Here is a 21,357-nt window from a genome sequence, read left to right as displayed (position 1 = left end):
CTGTTTCGGCGCTGTAGTGCCAAAATGATTTCAGCTCGTCAGAATTTTTCAGTAGCACCGAAGAGCCGACTTTAGGACGGTACCCGCCCGCCCGGACCTCAAATGACGTCACATTGTAGGCTTAACAGAGCCGAACCGACTTTTATTCGTCTCTAAAATAGGAGTATGAATCGGCCCTTAGTGATGCAAAACGTTGGTTTCCTCTTTTTAAATAAATGTTTGCATCGTGGCCATAAGTGTGCAGCCTTTCTCTTTATCTTCTATATTTATTTCCCAAGGCCAGCAACACATTCTCCTGTTTGTCTTTGTTCTCAGACTTGGTGTACACAGAATGTTGTTTTGCCTTTTTTATTAGAAGTAAACACCGGAGGTAAGTGGGTAGCCGGCTGATGATAATGAATATTATAAATAACCTCCACACTCACTGCTGTGTAGCTCGCACCAATTTGAATATTAAGTGGAACCTTACTGCATCCCTCTTCAATTTGTTTTATTTCCACATGGAAAACAGATTTTCATACAATGATCAAGCGTGTGGAATCTTATAATCCATGTAATTGAAAACAAAATATGACACAAATGAAAGTTTATTAATGTTCACCTCAGGCATAAAGCAAAGAGAATAAACAAAGCAAATAATAATCACATCATCATGTAACTATTTGTCTCAATTTTTATGTTTTTTACCATACATGCATCTTCTATGTTACTATCAAAGCCATAACATGATAAACTACAGGGCCTAATATTTCAGGGGATTTTATTAGCCTACAAATGAAATCTACTTTGTATTCATTCCTTTGCAAGCCTTGGGGCGTGAGGAATAGCCCAACACAATGCATGAGTTAACCACACTTTCTAGCCCTCTTTTCTTCTCCTGTAGCCTGTAGGAAATGTGACGTGATCACGCGGATGACAGAAAATCCTCATAGTCATTATAGTCATGCGCTAATCCGGTATTTAAGGTCGGAGGTTCACTCGGCATGGGGCAATTAAAACTAAAGCCTGTCTGGATGGGGAAAGAAGGCTTGTGTCTGCTGACTAGAAACACAAGAAGTCTATTATGATTGGTATTTTTTCATGAGTGTGCAGTTGGAGCAGAAATTAGGCATTGAGAGCCGATACTAGTCAGTAGACCTGCAAGTGGGGCTGATTCGATTTGTGTACAAGTTTACATCTCGGTTGGATATGTGGGATTGCGGTCTGTTGTTGCTTTTGGGAGCGGCGTTGGCCAACGCTCAGTTTCCACGAGAATGTGTCACGCCAGAGGCCCTTAGAAGTGGACAGTGCTGCCCGTCGCCTCTTGGCCTACAGGATGACCTGTGTGGATCTAGTTCCGGTCGTGGACAGTGCGTGTCGGTAGGGGTGGACGCTCAGCCTCACGGGCCTCAGTACCCCCACGACGGACGAGACGACCGAGAGCGCTGGCCCATCCGTTTCTTCAACAGCACGTGTCAGTGTAATGGAAACTTCAGCGGGTTTAACTGCGGACGCTGCAGACACGGTTGGACGGGGGTCAATTGTGACCAACAGGTCGCTGTTGGTGAGTATAGACTATAGAGCTTCATTGTCCAACTGCAATTCCCAGAGTTACAGTAGTATGAAATAAAATCATGGATGTACAGTACTACTCCAAATGCTGCAGTTTAGTGCAAAGGTTATTCTAGAACACGACTACGTACTTAATTTAAAATACCTAAATGAATGCACGCATACTTTTCTGGTATAAACCAGTGAAACATTATATTTGTGGATGGCCAAAGCTGAATGGGTGGGGAAGTCGTGTGGGACGACGCTTACCCCCTGCGCTCACGTCTGACCACTTAAAGGACCAATTCCTGTGGGCAGTTCAGAAAACCGTCCACCAGTGACATCAACGTTAGGCAGATTTTTTAAACTATATTTTTTATGCAAAAACGAATGCTTCCATGTTCACATTGCAACTTTTCAGGACTAGAAAGCCTGCAGTTTCTATTAGCTTGGATTCCCCATCGATGATGTCACTGGTGGACGGGTTTCTGAACTGCCCACAGCCCACCTATGAGACGCAGACTGAGTAGAAAAGAATGGTGCCATTTTATCATGATTATTAGTGAGGACCTAGTATGAAGTTTGGTTGAAAAGTGGTAAAGTTTAGGCTCACCTAAAAACACGCTCGCCCTAATTGTTTTCCGCCAATCTAATGCCGACCGCTCGCCCGGTGGGTGGTTCTTAATATTCTTGTATTTGTTTTACTGAGGATAAGTTTAGAAATTGGTTTAGGGTTACGAATAGTTTTTACTGAGGTTACGGTTATAGGAATAATGTTAGGTTTAACCGTTTTGGCACACTTTACAATAGTTACGTTTAGGAATGCCAGGCAGAGTTTAAAATGTTTGTATACTATAGTTTGCAGACTACTTTTGACGATGAAAGTGTATTTATTTTATTGTTAATTTTAGCCGTAGGCTATTAAAAAGATCCTTGCAGATACCCTGTAAATACACTTATACAGTAGGTTGGTTTGTTTGTATGTTGGTTTGTTTACCTTTTGTTTACTAAGATGATCATCTGAAGACCCCACCAAAATCACTTGGGGACCCCCTGGTGTCCTGACCCACAGGTTGAGAACCATTAAACTGTACCAGCTGCACTGCAGTCAAGTTACTGTATTTACATGACCTTGCTAGTGGTGGAAAAAGTATAATATTTTATTTAAGTAAAAGTATCAATACTATCAATACATAGAAATACTATGTTACAAGTAAAAGTCCAGAATTCAAAAGATACTTCAGTAAAAGTACAAAAGGTATTGCCATCAAAATGTACTTAAAAAGTACCTAAAGTAAAAAGTACTCATTGGGCACAATGGGCAGGATGTCCCATTTAAAGTTTTCAAATGTATACAAATCTTTTGAAAATAGATCTACAAGCTCACAATGTGTGAACTTGTAGATCAACTATTTTCAAATGGCTGAAATGTATAAAGCTGAAGTGTCTACAAAGTAGTAACTAAAGTTTTCAAATGAATGTTGTGGAGTAAAATTACAATATGGATCTGAGATGTAATGGAGTAGAAGTAAAAGTATTGGAAATACTGAGTTCAAATACCTCAAAATTACACTTAAGTAAAGCTCTTAAGTAAATGTACTTAGATGTTACTTTCCAAAACTGGACCTTGCTCAATTTGTGGTTAGAAATACAGGCAAATGGCATTAATGAACATGATCAAATGTCTTGTTAACAGTGCTTCACAGGCTACTTTATTTCACTGGCTAATTCAATGCCGCCACCCTGGTCATTAAAAATATGCCCTTGTTCAGAGGGTCTCAAGCTTTTTCATGTCAAGGACCCCCAAATGAATTTCTTTGGCTGCGGACATCCATCTGAAAAGATAGATTTGCACAGATGTAGCCCAGGGCATGCTCAAATGATTTAGCTAGGGGTGCCAAGCCGGCAACCTTTGGTGTCGCCACAGCAACCAAATCCATATGGCAACCAGTAACACGATACTGTTTTCTAAATTTCATTATGCTTCAAAGGACCACTTCACCACTTTTCAACCTATTGTCATATAATAGGTCCTCACTAATGATCATGATAAAATGTCACCATTCTTTTCTACTCGGTCTGTGTCTCATGGGAGGGCTGTGGGCAGTTCAGAAACCCGTCCACCAGTGACATCATCGATGGGGAATCCCAGCTAATAGAAAATGCAGGCTTTCTAGTCCTGAAAAATTGCAATGCGAAAATGGAAGCCATCGTTCTCACGATAATACAAATCTAAACATTTTTGGAAATAAATATTGTTTAAAAAATTCTGCCCAACGATGATGTCACTGGTGGACGGGTTTCTGAACTGCCCACAGCCCTCCTATGAGACACAAAATAATTGTGCCATTTTATCACTATTATTGGTGAGGACCTATTATATGAAGATAGGTTGAAAAGTGGTGAAGTGGTCCTTTAAGTAGAATGTGACGTGTCAAACTAGGGGTTTTTCATGATTCTGAATCCATTCCAAGCATTCGTTTTGCACGAAAAACTCCTTGGGCTAAAAACAAACGAACAAATGTGATGAGGTCATCACATAATTTGGGCACATTTGGGAAAGTGGCTAATGCCGAATTTAGCCCAAGGAGTATTTTTGCGTTCAAAGCTAATGCTTGGAATGGATTCAGAATCATGAAAACCCCTTAGTTTGACACCTCACATGATACTTGAAGCATAATGAAATTGTGCAAAATGTAGTGCTTTTAGACGAATTAGTACGAAATCATGCTTATCTCTCTCTAAGCTCCTCCACTAATAGGATTTAAGTGGCATCAACTGATTTTGATTCTATATTAACCAACGTGCCAGAGACCCCCTGTTCCCCAGGCCTCGCTTTGATAACAGCTGAATAGCTGGGATAACCCATTAAAACTGGGAAAGCATCCGTGTCATTTCAGATTTTAGCGTTGGCCATTCTAAAATTTACAAGCTTGTACATCTGCTATTTTTGAGTGGTGCAACCACTCCTGTAGACAGCTATGTGTGTGGCTGTGTCCCTGGGTCCGAGCACGGAAATAGCATATTGTCACCACCAAGGGTCTGATTTTTAATTTTCTCTTCTGGGGGTCCCTGGCAGAAAAACATTTTCAGATGAGGGCCCGTGCCCGGCCGGCAAATACAAATCAATTTGGTGGTCCTTGGCACTAACAAAGATGTATTTAGAATGCGTTTTTAGAATTGGCCTCGGGTCTTATCGGCTTTAATCCCATGACATTTATTGTAAAAATCCTCCAGTCAGGAGAAACGTGATGCTGCTCAGCACAGAGGAGAAGAGGGCGTTTGTGAGCGCACTGGATCGAGCCAAGCGCACCGTGCACCCTGACCTGGTGGTGGCCACGCGCCATTTCCCGGACATCTTTGGGCCTGACGGAAACACCATGCAGTTTGAGAACATCACCATCTACAACTACTTTGTGTGGACACACTACTATTCCGTGAGCAAGACCTTCTTGGGCGTGGGGCAGCCGAGTTTCGGAGGGGTGGACTTCTCCCACGAGGGCCCCGGGTTTGTCACCTGGCATCGGTATCACCTGCTGCAACTAGAGCGCGATATGCAGGTAAAAAAATAAGAAGAAAGTACTCAAGCCCCAGTACTTAGTACAGATACTCCTGGTATCAAGTTTAAAAGAAATTGGTTGTGGGGTTTTTCATCGCAATAATCACTAGGACAATAATATAATGTTTTTATGCTCTGACTTTACATTGGTGAAGAATAAAATAATTCACAGGACTGTAAGCAAGCATCCAAGAACGCGTACGTGCATGCGTGCGTGCGTGCATTTCATGGGCTGAGCCGATTAGCACAGAAGAGCTTCCGTTTACATTTCTTGCATTGTTTTAGAGATTATCCATTATACAAATATAACTACACAACTACAATCCTCCACATTATTATTTTACATCATGCTTTAACACAGAGATTAGGTTTGTTGCCATTCCTGCAAAAATGGAAGACCCATTTGTTGAGTATGAATTTAAAGCAATTCCTATAGCAGTCAACATGGGTATGTTTTCTCCCCCCTCCTGTTTGTATGTGAGAGTTGGTGAGAATTTCTGGTAACTCAGATTAACATGGGTACAAATCAGTCCTTTAATCAGCCCTTTAATTTGCATGGGGAATAGCCTATTAAGCCTAACATAATTTTATTAATTTATAATATTTGTGTAATATTATTAATAGCGAATGAAACTGATAGTGGCTCACACATACTGTTTGTATGTGTAACTGACCTCAATTTAAAACCGCTGTACGGATGAAACCAAATGTACCATTTCCCTTGCACACATCCTGACTTATATTGACGCAGAGAATGTTACTGTGTATAAACATGCAGTGGTAGAACGGTCTGGAACACAAAATGTACTTGAATAAAAGTAAAAAAGTAGGCTATTGGTATCAAAATGAGCTTAAAGTACCAAAAGTAGAAAGTACTCCTTATGCAGAATGTTTTCAATTGTATAAAATGTAAAAAATAATCTTATGGAAAGCAGCAGATCTGCAAGCTCACAATGCATCGCATCATGAGCCAAGTAAACATACTTAGTATGCAGTCACCACTGATAACACGTGTGTCTCTGTTTCGATGGCCAACAGGACATGTTACAAGAGCCCTCCTTTGCCCTGCCCTACTGGAACTTTGCCATCGGCGGCTCTACGTGTGACATCTGTACCGATGACCTGATGGGGGCGAGGAGCAGCTTTGACCCCAGCGCTCTGAGCACCAACACTCTGTTCTCCCAGTGGAGGGTCATCTGTGAGAGTGTCGAGGACTACGACACCCTGGGGACGATCTGCAACAGTAAGAATATAGGGCAGGCCCACGCTGGACCAGTGGTTCTGAAAGTGGGGTCCGCGTAACCCCCAGGGGTCCTTGAGGTGGGAAGGGGGGGGGGGGGGTGCTCCAGGGGAAACAATATAATATTGAGTCAAAATCAGCTCTGCTAACTGAGAACCTCGACATGAAAAAGAACCACGACTATAAGGGCTACAGAAGAAAAGAAACCATTCAGACTAAAATCCAAACTCTCCATGTTGGAGCCATTCCCATGTGTTCCAAGATCTACATGATTCTGCTCTGTGTGTGTGTGTCAAAGTTATCAAAATAAAGCAGATAAAGCCGAATAAAATAATGTTGATAATGTTTTTGAAATGTCCTTCTAGGTACTGAGACGTCGGCAATAAGGAGGAACCCGGGAGGAAACGTCAACAGACCCATGGTCCAGCGTCTGCCTGAACCCCAGGATGTCAATGACTGTCTGCAGGTCAGCGCCTTTGACACACCACCCTACTACTCCACCTCCTCAGAGAGTTTCAGAAACACAGTGGAAGGTTAGTGCTCATATGCATGTGTGCAGCCTCTAGATTTGTTTGTGCTGTATATTTGTGTTTAATTGCTCATGTAAAGACAAGACCCGTCTGAAGTGGTGCTGTACTGTACTGTACTGTACTGTACTGTACTGTACTGTACTGTACTGTACTGTACTGTACTGTACTGTACTGTACTGACACCTGTGTGTGTCTGTGTGTTAGGCTGTGCAACAGTGACACTAGGTGGTGAACAAAGGCTATAACGCTACTTTTGTGCTCGGACACAGGGACCATGGGACACACACACACAGCTTTCTATAGGAGTGGTTGCACCACTCAAAAATAAGCACAATGAATGTTGGCATATGAATAGACCCGTTGTATACAGTTAGAGGTAGGCCCGTTGAAACAGCTCAGATTGATATGCATTTGTTTGCCAACCACCATTAAAAAAAAAGAATTGTGCCAGGGTAAGAGAAGATTTGTCCACATTTTGTGTTGCGTTATGTTTGCAGGCTACAGCGCGCCCCAGGGGAACTATGATCCAGTGGTCAGGAGTCTTCACAACCTCGCCCACCTGTTTCTAAACGGGACAGGAGGACAGACGCATCTGTCCCCTAACGACCCCATCTTTGTCCTGCTCCACACCTACACCGATGCCATCTTTGACGAGTGGCTCAGGAGACACAGTCCAGGTGAAATTCAATCGTCAATGGCATAATAATTTGGAATCCTCGAGGAGCCCTCAAGGGTCCCCCTGGACCTGTGTTAATTTTGGCGGCTAATGTAGTCTCAACAACAGGTCTGCTGCTCAAAAGAGGCACGCCAACGCAAGCGTAACAAAAAACATAGATGCAACCGATTATACATAGCTCTATATGACAGCAACAGCTCTGAAAGAAAGAAAGAAAGAAAGAAAGAAAGAAAGAAAGAAAGAAAGAAAGAAAGAAAAGTGGCCCGACTCACTATCTTAAACATCACAACGCAACATGCAAACTGTAGATTCACATCAGCATTCAACTCCAGAGCCAGAAACAATCACAAAACATATTTCATTGCCACCCAGGTCCCAAAATTACAGCAATAGTAGCTTGAATCACATACACACCGCATACAGCAGCAGCCAAGAAAAGGTTTCTACCTTGAGCTGTCTTCTACTTGGACTGTTGTGTAAGTGATGGCCCCCTCTCTCTAGTCTAGTTCATCTCCGGATGAACCCTCCAGTGGTGTCTCCAGTCACGTCGATTCTCCATACATGGCTAGTACTTTCCTCCCCTGTCTTCTACACCAGGCTGGAGTACATCATGTGTTTGGCTGCATTGAAGACCAGGGCTTGCATGGAGAACAGTAGGCCACGTACTACCTGAAGAAAGAAAGAAAGAAAGAAAGAAAGAAAGAAAGAAAGAAAGAAAGAAAGAAAGAAAGAAAGAAAGAAAGAAAGAAGTCACATGTATAATTTACCCTGCCACAACAACTATAGCCTATACTGTATCCTGTCACAACATACACAGTATTGCAGAGCCAGGTAGTCACTTAACTAAACATGATTGATAGCCAGACCAGACAGTCAATCAGGCTGCGTAATAGTAGTAGGCTACACATGTTTCTCTTTAGTATAGGCCCTATTGTTGATTTATTTTCCATTATAAAAGAGTTACACACCTAGAAATCTGAGTCTGGCTAGTGGCTAGGCTATGACTTGAAATAAATTGTCTATTAAACACACAAAAACTAACACTTGCTCCAATATCAAACAACCATTGGAAAGGGGACACCCCAACAAAACATTGCGTATTTATTTATATGTCCCTAGAATGGCTATAGGCTACGACCATACATAGGCTACAAACTACATGCCATAGATAAGATACCGAGAGTAGATAACTATGCACTCCTGCGTCGGTGAGTCATGGGCGGCATTAAAATATTGGTGTGTAGGAATAGCAAAGAAAGACTAATTGCTATTCTTTATTTCACTCTCTTCACTCATACTGACAACACAACAAGCAACCCATACCACCCCCATTTCCTCGTTTCCCCCCCAAACCCCCGCCCACTCTCTCTCTTAAAGGTGAATTGTGTCCCTACAAGTGCTCCATTACAATTTACAATTTAGGCATTTAGCAGACGCTCTTAATCCAGAACGACTTACATTAAGCAAGAACAAAAAGCATGGGAATACATCACAAAAACGCATTTATCATGAAACATGCGTAAGCTAAGAAAGAAACAGTGGAATATCTATATTATAAGACCTACATATAAACTATATATCACTCATTCTTGAGATGAGGAACAAAAGTGGAAAAAACATGTCCCACACATAAGAGCCTTATTTATGTTAAAAAATTAATTAATTCATAATAATAAAAGCACTTGCAAAGTTATATGTAATACAGTTGTGTATTCTTATGACATTAATTTCATTATAAAAAAATTCATATTCCATCTGAATTAGTTAAAAGCAGGCTCTGTACCCAAAAATGCCTGTATTTGGCCTGTCCCCAGCAAGTGGTCACAATTTCAAACTGCTAAAAAAGTGTCTAATACTGTCACAATTACATAAATATACATACTAAATGACTCACCTCACCCAATTACTGACATTTGGAGAAAGTTCTGGCAGAAAACTGTCCTGTTGCGGTAACCTGGCGTAATTATTTAATGAATGGCACGGTTGGCACCTGTCTGTAATCTTGAAGTTATTAAACTCTGTCTGTGGGGTGTTGGGGGAGAAGGGGGCGGGAAAACTTGGAGCCCACTTGAAGCATGGACTAGGCCACTAGGGGGCGTTAACTTGCCTTCACATTGTGTAAAATTTCTAGGGGAGATTTCATTATTTTATTTCTATTAATATTATTTTATGATTATATTGCCCTTTTGGATGTCAATTGTCCCCAAATGTTAAGCAAGCACACTTTAGAATAATGATGAATAACAACTAAGAGAAATACTTTGTTTGAATTATGTTTATTCAATTGTACCAAACAAAGACAATATACTGTAGTTCAAGTGAAATAAGACAAAATAATGTAGCCTATTCATTCATGCATGCATGAATTATTCATTCATTCATTCAGTCAGTCAGTCAGTCATTGATTATTATTTATTATTTCATATTATAGTCACATTCTAGTTCAACATTTTTTAATTTACGAACTAAGATAAGCAACTCTGGGACCTGGGTAATTCACTTCTCTAATCAGTAGGCCTACAGGATGCATTGTATTAACAGTCATAAACACACCCCATCTTACCTGATAAAATAACTTTAGCTTGTGTTGCTTATAGTTACCTTTGAATGAAATTCAGAATGAATCATTTTTGTTCTACTGGATGTCTTCTCCACTAGTCCCTCCCTAACATTTTATAATCTGTTTTATTAGTCATAGTGTAAGCCATCATAAATTAGTTTTTATTTAGCTATAGCTTCCCTGTTCTTTGGTCAACGTTCAGTCAAAATAGCAGACAAGACGTTGCAATGCAACATGTTTTGAGCTTCTTGATCTATTATTTTCAACAAAGAGATAGTGGGGAGTCGTGGTCCGGGGACCCCCAGGGGTCCTTGAGGGAGTTCCAGGGGGTACCCAGCTAAATGATAGTTTGGAACCAAGTGGACCCTTATGGGTCTGTAACTCTGAGAGTGTACAGATGGAACCCAATATAAATTGGGGTCCCAGAGATAGAAATGCCATTAAGTGTAGTTCTGTAGACTAATATGCATGTCAAACTTGGGGTCCTTGAAATTAAATGGGTTGAGAATCACTGCTAGAGCCGTAAAAATCTTCTCTCATGGAGCCCCTGGAATATCTTTTCAAATGGGGGTCCGCGGGGCTAATTAGTGTCAATTTGGGGGTCCTTGACATGAAAAAGTTTGGGAACCACTGGGTTAGTCAACTCTGTGGTCTCTGTCTTGCAGAAGCTGTGTACCCTGTGCAAGATGCCCCCATTGGTCACAATAGGGGCTACAACATGGTACCATTCTGGCCCCCGGTAACAAACGCTGAGATGTTTCAGACCGCTCCAGAGAACCTTGGATACTCATATGAAGCTCAATGGCCAGGTAATTCAAAATGTTGAGATGTAGTGGAGAGCCTAGCCTACAGAACATTGGAAATCCCCCTTTAAAGTAAAAAATGTGTACTTGGTTACTTTTTACACCACTGATTTTAATCATTGTAACTTGTCTCTTTTATAGGTCAGCCTTTCACAGTGACAGAGATGATCACCATAGGGATTGTTGCTTCCCTTATGCTTGTTGCGGTCATTTTTGCCGTCAGTACATGTGCTGTACGATCCAAGAACAGGACGGAGGGCCGCCAGCCTCTCCTTGGAGAGCAGTACCAACGTTATGACGATGACAAGGGCCAATCTGTAGTCTAACACCAATATCCAGTACACATTATGAAGGCATCAGCCTTGTTCTTATTTTCGTACTGAAATGCACAGTATTCGTGGAAGAAGTGCACAGACTAGGTTTTATTTAAGTAAAAATATGTAGAAATGCTCTTTTGTTAAAGTACAAAAATATTAGACTCAAAATACACTAGGAGTATAGTTCACCCAAAACTTTTTTGGGTTTAAGTATTACTCCTAATGTGCCGAATTAACATCTACAATGTCACAACGTGCCCCATTGCAACGTGTTGTTGTGACATTGTAGATATAGAGCTTAATTGGTTATATATGTTTTGTATTAATAATAAATGTACAAAGTACAACTTCATGTAACTAAAGCTGTCTGTAGTAGAGATAGATAGATAATCAAATTTTGAAATGTTGAACTGCTCAAGTAAAGTAAAATAACCTCAGAATTGTACTTATAAGTACACTACTTGAGTAAATGTACTTTCCACCACTGGAAATGCAGCTATAAATTGTTTTAAGTCTTGGTTTTTATAGATTATGCAATTGAGAATATGTACATAACTGCAAAAAGTAATCTCTTTATTCATTTTATCAGTATTCATATTATTATAAATATGTTCTATGGTGCGACAGTGGTTCAGGGGTAGAGTGGCCAGTAGAGCGGCTGGATGGGGACCGCAAGGTTCCTAGTTCTATCCCGGACTCCCCCAGAGTTAGTGTCGAAGTGTCCTTGAGCAAGACTCTTAACTCCTATTTGCTCCTGATGTGCTGGTTGGTGCCTTGCATGGTTTCCCCCCGTCATCTGTGTATGAATGTGGGTGAATGTAATATATGTGAAGAGCTTTGGATAAAAGTGCTATATAAATGCAGCATTTACCATTTTTACCATAATTTACTTTGTTCTTGTCATACTTTGCCATCACATGCACTGCCTGTCCTTAAATCAGGCGTTAGTAAGAATATAAAATAATCCTGTAGCATTAGTGATGCTACAAGTGACACTGATGTTGCATTAAGCTCAGTACATATATATAATTTATAATGTGCTTTTCTTAGTTTAATGTTTGCTGCTGTGTTGTTACTTATCTTTGGGTGCCTTTATATGAAATACAATATTTAGAATATAGGAAGAATATAGAGTTATTGTTTGTTTTAGTTTTTCTGTACATGTGTCTTTTAAAATATGTAATATGCCAGAATTATTAAATAAATATCTATATAATTTAAGAACCCTGTCATGTATTTAATGTTTTATACTAATATTTCTGATGGAATAACTGCTAAACTTAGTTCTTATGGCCACAAGAGGGTGTAATAGTGCAACCTTTGACACAGTTTCACCTGTGAAACTACTGCACACTTGTTGACCTGAATACTACACTACTACAGTTGTACCGGTTGTTTTTAGGCTTGATTTTAAAATTATTTTACTTGTCTATAAAGCTCTCAATGGTCTCGCACCTTCCTACCTATATGACTGCCTGCCTAAATATGTCCCAAACCGCCCCCCTAAGGTCTTCCACTGCTGGCCTGCTCGCTTTGCCTAAAAAAATGGCAACAAAAAAATACAGGGAAGCAGCTTTTTGCTTCTACAGGCCGTCGGCATGGAATAAGCTCCCACTGTACCTTCGTCAGGCAGCCTCTGTAGACATTTTTAAAGCTCAGCTCAAGACCCACCTCTACAACATTGCTTTTAAGTGATCTTTTATTTATTTTTTATTATTCATGTTCTCACTGTATTTTATTACTGCTTGTTTCTTTTAACGTCGTTGCCTTGCTTTATCTGTTCTTATCTTTGTACCACTGCCTTCTCCTGATTTGACACTGCGCTATTGTATTTTAACTGCATGCCTGTTTTAATGCTGTTTTGTTTTGCTTTTGTTTTTATTATCTTTTCTGCCCTGTAAAGCACTTTGAGCTACATTTATGTATGAAAGGTGCTATATAAATAAAGTTTATTATTACAGTACTACTAATAATAATAATAATAATAATAGGCCTAAATAATATCTGGAACTGAAATATGGTGAAACAATATTGATATATGCTGAATTGTTAGCAGGAGAATGTTTTTTTTTTTTAGATATTTTTTTTGCGGCTTACGCCTTTTATTGATTTTTTAAGGGACAGACAGTAGGCTGACAGGAAACGGGAGAGAGATGGGGGGATGACATGCAGTAAAGGCCGTGTCGGGTTCGGGAGCCGAACCCGCGGCACACTGCGACTGGATTACCAGTCCGGTGCCCAGACCGTTACGCCACGGCCTGGGCCTAGCAGGAGAATGTTGAATGAATATTTTGATTAAATCGGCAATACCTACAATCTATTGAAATATATTATTGATATAGCTTATAGCCTATTTCTGCCTGGCTGAGAGATGTCAACATTCGGCATACATATATGCTGTAAGGTTTAAGTTACAAGTTGTGCATAATAATTAGGCTACCTATTTACACAATGCAGACATACATTTAATTGCACATTGAGAGTACCATGGCTCAAGCTCATGGCTATTAATTCGACCTTTATAGGCCTACAGTGTAACCTGACTTTGCCAGATGGTGGGGCGGTAGTGTGTATAGGTACAAATTATAAATATGAACTTGGAAATCTATCAATTTATTTGTGCAAGGTTAGCTCTCACAAAGCCAAAATGATCTACAAGCGAATATGTTGCACTAGCTTGTAGATCAGTTTTTTTTTGGGAAAGTGACACACTGAGGACCTCTGCTTGGATTCATGGTGAGTGGGGCACCGACGATCTGCAAGCTCACAACGCGCTGTGTACGCAACACTTGGAGCTTGTAGATCCACGGCTTGCCAAGCCGTGTATAGCCACGGCTTTCCAAGCCGGCGAGCCGTCTCTGACAGCCAATCTAGCGCATTGCTGCTGCTTTACACACACAATTTGCACTTTTCAGCTGCACTTCTCACCAACAAATGCAACAATAAAACACTAATCTTTTTACTTTTAGACACCATTTATTTCATTCGGATTAGCAGGGACATTTTCTGTGAAAAAAATAAAAGATTATTTTCTTTTTTTTTTAGGGGCCCCTGGTGCCCAAGGGCCCCTGGGCACGTGCCCAAAGTGCCCATATGGTAGATCCGGCCCTGCCCATAAGAGAAGATTTTGACGACTCTAGCCGTGATTCTCAACCCGTTTAATTTCAAGGACCCCCATGCAGTTTGACATGCATATTAGTCTATACAGACTCCCATTTAATGACATTTCTATCTCTGGGACACCCGATTTATATTGTAATTTTAATTTTAATGTAACTCTGAGAGTGTACAAATGGATCTTAAAGGAACCATTAGGGTCCTCGGTCGGACCCCACTTTGGGAACTACTGCTGTACAGTACTGCACTGTACAGTAGCCACTGTAGCTTAGTAAGCTTACTACAGAGTAGATATAGTAGGCTATATGGCCGGTGGGCGTGACCGGTCACACCTGTCCTGCGTGACGCCCATTGGGGGCGTGGCTAGAGCAGCACGTTGCCCCTGAAGGGCTGGCCCTAGCCGTCATCATCATCATCATTCATCACTCATTCACATTTCACAGTCTCCAAGAGGAGTCGTTCCAATGGGACCAGCGCGCTGAACTGGACCAAGACGACTGGCAGCGTTTAAAGTGTTTTTTTTCCTTTGACTTGTTGCGTTAGAGCATGCATTGCTACTGCAAACTGGAGTAGAGCGTGTCTGAGTCTGACGTCGACTTGTGTTTATAGTTAGATTTGGTCTGAAACGGCTGTGTATAATTCGCTGGAAGTGGGTTTTCGTGTCTGATCGTTCGTAATTGTCTGCGCCTGTGGAGAGACGCTCCTCCAGTGAAACCATATCGTTTATCCGGCGGGCATCCTCCTTCTGCCATGGACGAGGACAACAGCGTCTTGTCTGACTTTAAGGATATAGAGACAAAGTTGGGTCGCAAAGTGCCTGATAGTCTCATTCGTTCTCTCGTGGGAGGAAAGCACCACGAGAATAAGCACCACGAGAAGGCGACGGCCGTGTCACATTTTGTGAACAATCGTGCGCATTCCAGTGACCTGAAAAGGCTGGAGAGCAAGATGTTGTTTTTGAAACAAGAAATGGTAAGTCCAGTTTGGCAGCGGTGGAAAAAGTACTCACATTTTTACTTGAGTAAATGTATCAATATCACAATGTAAAAAATAATCTGCAAAGTAAAAGTCTGGTATTCAGAATTTACTTGAGTAAAAGTACAAACTTATTGGCATCAGAAATGTAGTAAAAGTACTCATTATGCAGCATGTTCCATTTCAAGTTTTCAGAATCTTCTAATAGCCGAAATAGCTATAAAGTCGTTAATTTAGCCTATGTTTGTATGCCAGCCTAATAAGTTTCCAAATAATTGTAGTGGAGTAAAATGTACAAACAAGAAAGTACAATATTTTCCTCAGATGTATTGTGGAGTAGAAGTACTTGTACATATTACAGTGTAATACACTGTACAGTAAGTAGCGTACGACCACACAGGTCAGGGCGAAGCCTATAAATAATGGTACACATGTCGTGTTTATGTCTTAAGTTTTCATCTTTTCAGTCTATAAAAAGTTAACAAGCCTGTAATTTCAACATCCTTGTGGCATTATAAAAGTGAGATCCTCGTCCTATATGCAAAGCGTTCTATATTACTGCCCATAATGTTATGTCCTGTCCTCACAGAAGTTTGGAATCAGCTGGGTAATTGTAGGCTATAAGAATAGGACTCAACCATACACCCGGGTTCAGGTTGCCATGGGTTTTGTAATACACATTTAAATCAGAATGGTATAGTGAAGGCCGGCTGTAAAACAGGCCCACGCAATTATACAGCGATTGTTGAATGCCAACAAGAAGAAGTGCTAAGTGACATGATGGCTGATGGCTCATCCTTTCAACAAGTTGTGAAACCATCCATTTGGTGAAAGCCATTTACACTTGATTCCTTGTTGACGGGGCATTGTCACCGTCTGCCCTGTGATGCAGACTACCTAATCGGAGAAATTAGGAGACAGGTTCTGTCTGGTCACTGGTGTATATTCACAGTTTGTTACCTTTTTAGTCTGAGACATTTGCTACTTTATTCTGTGCTCGTCTTGTTTGGTCACTGACTTGTTTGACCCAGAGCAATAAAGCTCCCTCTCCATGTCCTAAGGTCACCAATAGCATTAGGATTCCTCACCAGATGGCCAAGTTGACCGACTTGTACAGTCTATATTGGGGTGGTGATTTGGCCAACTTGACTGACTAGCCAACTTTGTATGTGATGACTCATATGTCTGTGAGACAAGCTGAATCATATGTAATATTGTCATGATTACTCAGTGCTTTTCCCCAAAAAATGTATACACAATAGTAGGCCTATTCCTTTCTCACTCGACTTGGAAAATGCACCAAAATCACACAAAAATAATGATCGTATATACATTTTTGTACACAAATATGTAATTCCATTATGTCTTAACCACTACTAGGCCCCCTCCTGTTTCCTATCGACACCATCATCATATTCGCCAAAGCCCAAAAGTAGACAATCTACAAGATTGAGCTTGCCTAAATTGCCTTGTGGATTTGATATTTTCAGTGAATGTTAACCCCAGACACTAGGGTTCATGCCGGTTCATGTGGTTTATAGGTATTGTTAATACCTAAATTGGGCAATCTTGAGCTTTTGTGCTGCCGCCACACCTTGCTTTAGGCCTAATCTGTAATCCAATTAGATGGCCCTTCTGTGGTGTCGAGTTTACAATACACCATTCACACCCATGTCACAATAAGCACCCCTGTGTTTAGGTGCAAGTGTGACAATATTTGCACCCAGTGTTAATTTATGTGGAATCATTTGAATTGGTTGAATTGAATAGAATGGTTCAAGCCATGTTTAAAAGACGTTTAGAGGCCAACGTTTCCCCTGGTAGCTCTATCCCATCCCATGTTTATTCCTCAATTCAACAAACAATGTGGGGAGTTGGATATCACTACATAGCATTTGTGCAGCTCTAATTATGTTGGTTAAACCCATCTTGTGATAGGCCTACCCACTGTGAGTAAAAAATTCCAACGCAGCTTTATGTACCGTCTGTCTTCGCTTGCCTTGCATCATTTGTGTGTGGGGGGAGGGGGTGCCAGTACCCACAAAGCAAACACACTGCCGGCATTATGGGTCTGGTTGTGAATCCAGTCCTAAGAAAGGCTCAGTTTTCATCAAGTCAGCTGTCTGGAACATTGTATCAGGCCATGTCATCTCCCATCCGGCTTACTGTGTTTTGACTGTTGGTTGACTCCTGCTGCCACTGTCCATTTATGGATCCTGCCGGCCATTTGTCACTAGCTAGCGGCAAGCGGAACTCCCCCTTGAGTGACACCATAGACTGTCAGTCTATGGCTCAGTCACTGACCCCTACCATTCCTAGTCAGTGGTTTGGTTGTCATGGAAGTGAGTTAAATCAATGGCGTTACTGTGTGGTTATAATCATTGATGTCCATTTATAGACTGAGTTAACCCATTAAAAGTGAGATAAGAAGAAGTCCATCACGGTACATTATTATGTCTCTTTGCTCTGTCAACATGAACAAATAAACCATAGTGTCCATGAACATGGAATGAAAACAATCATCTTCTGTGAATATTTAACCACTTAAGGTAACCCTAGGCTATATACTTTACTTAGTTGACTAGGGTTCCCAAGGGCTTCTCGTTTTTCTCCTCTATGCTGATGAAAAAATATAAAATCTAAAGGTACAAGCTCACATGTCGCATTCTGACACATATGTGAGTGTGTAGATTTGCTATTGTCGCTGAATGTTCACCCCAGAATAATAGGGACACTGACAGTACCAATAGTTCATTCAAGATTTTTCAAAAAAGCAGATGTACAAGCTAATTGTGAGCTTGTACCATCTATCTATTTTTTATCCTAAAATCTAAAATGACACGAATGCTTTCCGGGAAGTGGCTGTACTGTATCTGTATCGTGATTCGTGTTCACTGTGTTGGCACTGGCAATCAGAATAATGTGGGGGCTCTTCCACCCGTTCACTCATTGACATGATTAAACGCGTACTTATTTCAGCGGGCTCCATTAGCAGCTGCATTCAAGTGCCAGGTTCTTCATCATGTACCCATTCTTGACACAAATGTTTTCCCCCTTTCACCCGCCAGGCCCATCTGCGAGCCATCGACGTCAAGCTGATGAAGCAGCTGATGTCTATCAACGAGGGAATCGAGTCCATCCGTTGGGTGATGGAGGAGAAAGGGGGCGCGGCCAGCCAAGAGGGCAGCCTGACGGGCAGCCTGTACAGCCTATCAGACAGCCAGGATGGTGCCTCGCTGCAGGGCAGCCATACCAGTTTGAACGACGGCAACAACAGCGATGGGCTCGATGGTATATCTGTGGGCAGCTATCTGGACACTTTGGAGGAGGACTTCCCTGACCAAACGTCACCCTCACCCACAGACCTGGAGCGGTTCGTGGACAAAAGCGTTATCGACGGCGACGCTTTCACCAAGCCGCCGTCAAAACTCAGGGTGGAATCGGATGAATACTACTGTTTTGGATAATGGAAGACGGCGCTGGCAGAGACTACAGGGATATTCAGTGAAGAAGGAAAGTAATAAAAGACTGGTGTGTTGATCTCTCCGTTGAGAAATGCACACCATTTGAAAGATTTATTTTTTACTTTGCCACCGGCTCCAAAATGTTCTAACATCATCCGACGTCGATACGATACCTGAGGTGTTGATGACATTTCCTGACTGACTCACTAGTTTGTGTCTTGAATCGATATTCTTTATATTATGGATGTTGCACATGATCTCACCGATCCTTTGCCACTTCACACTGCAAGATAAAGTAAAAACACAAATGTAACATTATGCTGATGAACAAATATGCTCTATTATGCATTAAAGCTATATTTATTGCATATTTATTGCAAGGACATCATGCTGTACGTCAGTACCTCAGAACTCTTCTTTTTTTCTGTTTACAGGCTCAAAACATGAATGTGGTATAGATCACTTCTTAGCCGATCTACAATTACACGTGTTGCATCGATTTGCAATGCGATGTAAGGTTGTAGAAAATCCTTTGAAATGTTTTGCCTATAACGACAAGTCCAAAATAGGGACGCCAGGTTGACGCCAGTGGTTAACACTACAGTGAAAGAAAATTTACTGGAAATAATCCCCTACCGATGGTTACAGAAGAACACAAATGAAACCAAAATGGTTAAAAAAAAGTATGGGCCAGCGACCACGATCAGTCAATCTAAATCAAGATTAGGATTTAGTATTAACATTTATTTGGAAAATTGGAAGATTCCCTCCGAGAGGCAGACGAGGCAACATTCCTAAATGTGGCAACACCTCAGTTTGTAGAAAACGTGATTAACTTCAAGTGCAATTTGCCTCCAAGCCAAATCCTTACCGATACACTCTGGTGGGTTATACTTAGTTGTGCATGGTCTTCGTGCACCAAAAGACCAGATCTACAAGCTAGCTCACAACACCAACAGATCACACTGTGTTGAGCTTGTAGATCTGCTATTTGTGGTGTGTGACACCGCCGGCCGGCATATTGGCATTCATCCATGTTCTTCTCATGTCAATATTGTCAAGAGTTTTTGTTTTCTTTTGACATTTTTTGCTTAAAGTTGAAAGCTACGTCCAGAGAGAACCAACACTGCATCGACACTTGTGAATAGTTTTAGTGGACACATTTCGTTTTAATAGTGGGCACCTTTTTTTTTAAACAATTCACATTTCGTCAGAATAGATTGAAGTTTTAAGCCATTAATTTCCATACACAAATCAATGATTGTATCTTTGTTTGGTATGTTGATTTGTATACTGTGTTTGTGTTATGCCTTGCCTACTTTTTAACTTTATAAATTATTGTTTTCAGTGCGTGGCTGAAGTTGTATTTGAAAATACAGAAATTAGAGATAATGTATTGGAATTTTCTTGTTTCTCAGCTTGTGCCTGTATCCCCCTTCTGTCTGTCGGACCATGAAAAACACACACACACACACACACACACACACACTATGTGCCCTACCTGCAAGACATACTTAATAAATAATTGGCAGTTTATGACAAAAACACTTTTCTTAATTACCCCAATATTCTCTAATGAGATGAGAAATTAACATAATTATGCTGCATTTCGGTTTTAGTAGTCCAGCCATAACCAGGTTGCTACTTGTAGTTTGTTGTGTAATGTAGCATGGAAGATTGCACCTCATTTAGCATTCATGCCCCCACCTCACTTTGCTTGGAATAAACAAAACAAGAATGGAGATTCAGGAAATGACCATTCATTTCGCCGTCTAAATTCCTCAAACTATTTACAGAGGAATTAAGGCCACTTGGGATAATACTTAAGAGCGGATGGCTTCTCACACATGAGAATCATATTACATTACGACACAAAAACTGCTTACTATTCAACATCCAGAATACAATGCATATACAACCAGTCAATTGAAACAAACCGCAATCGTGCATGAAACTGAATAGGAACAGTACTCCAGCCATGTGGTGTATTTCTTTATATTTTTAAACTAATCTCACTCTCAGCTGTTTCTAGCCGTGCGGGGATAATTGCAGTTCCAGACAGACTATACACGGGAAAGTCATTATCGGAAAGTTGAAACTTCTGGTCTCCATGGCCGGCAAATAAACGAGTAGCCATGGGGCGAACTTCCCCCAGTTCCCAGACTAGGATGACACCCTCTTCATTTAGCCTGACATAAGACCTTAGCCATGGAAACATGCTTATTTGAATAGTCATGAGTTATGTTTAAAGATGCTTCTGTGAAGCTTTCTCACAAAAGGGGCAGGTTTTGAACTTTGGATTCATTCAAGGAAGTGTTGCATAAACTGGAAGCTTTGGTCTTGAACACCATTATCATAAACCCTGGAGCACCTGTTTGATTAGCCGCCACCGACGCGTAAATGTGTGTCTGTGTGCATCATGACATAATGAAGAGTTTGTCCACACTTTTGGAGTTTCCATTATTCATAATCTCCACACAGAGATACGACCACTCTATTTATACAGAAACCTTAAGCTGACTTTTGTCTCACTTTTGGTGATTAAAGAAGCTTTATTTAGTTTATGCCTTTCCTTAACTCTCCTTG

General features: G+C 41.0%; 2 protein-coding genes across 2 annotated transcripts; both read left to right on the top strand.

Annotated features, from left to right (window-relative positions):
* Positions 1-1,021: 1,021 nt before the first annotated feature.
* LOC310875462 (5,6-dihydroxyindole-2-carboxylic acid oxidase-like) lies at positions 1,022-11,587 on the top strand. The gene is made up of 7 exons (XM_083788701.1): positions 1,022-1,543; positions 4,768-5,090; positions 6,128-6,332; positions 6,695-6,862; positions 7,357-7,536; positions 10,761-10,904; positions 11,040-11,587. The coding sequence occupies exons 1-7, from the start codon at positions 1,189-1,191 to the stop codon at positions 11,222-11,224; spliced, it is 1,560 nt and encodes a 519-aa protein (XP_083644827.1). The 5' UTR covers positions 1,022-1,188; the 3' UTR covers positions 11,225-11,587.
* A 3,303-nt stretch (positions 11,588-14,890) lies between these two features.
* Positions 14,891-20,163, top strand: lurap1l (leucine rich adaptor protein 1 like). Its single transcript, XM_083788833.1, has 2 exons — positions 14,891-15,304; positions 18,376-20,163. The coding sequence occupies exons 1-2, from the start codon at positions 15,083-15,085 to the stop codon at positions 18,772-18,774; spliced, it is 621 nt and encodes a 206-aa protein (XP_083644959.1). The 5' UTR covers positions 14,891-15,082; the 3' UTR covers positions 18,775-20,163.
* Positions 20,164-21,357: the final 1,194 nt, after the last annotated feature.

The sequence above is a fragment of the Protomyctophum parallelum genome (assembly GCF_964188405.1).
Source record: "Protomyctophum parallelum genome assembly, chromosome: 18".
NCBI classification, from domain to species: domain Eukaryota; kingdom Metazoa; phylum Chordata; class Actinopteri; order Myctophiformes; family Myctophidae; genus Protomyctophum; species Protomyctophum parallelum.
The sequence above is the reverse complement of the archived record's forward strand: the minus strand, read 5'-3'. Positions and strand labels throughout refer to the sequence as shown.

Coding starts and splice junctions, on each gene's coding strand:
- LOC310875462 (XM_083788701.1), top strand. CDS start 1,189: ATGTGGGATTGCGGTCTGTTGTTGCTTTTGGGAGCGGCGTTGGCCAAC. Junction 6,863..7,356: donor TTTCAGAAACACAGTGGAAG/GTTAGTGCTCAT, acceptor TTATGTTTGCAG/GCTACAGCGCGCCCCAGGGG. Junction 7,537..10,760: donor GCTCAGGAGACACAGTCCAG/GTGAAATTCAAT, acceptor TCTGTCTTGCAG/AAGCTGTGTACCCTGTGCAA.
- lurap1l (XM_083788833.1), top strand. CDS start 15,083: ATGGACGAGGACAACAGCGTCTTGTCTGACTTTAAGGATATAGAGACA. Junction 15,305..18,375: donor TGTTTTTGAAACAAGAAATG/GTAAGTCCAGTT, acceptor TTCACCCGCCAG/GCCCATCTGCGAGCCATCGA.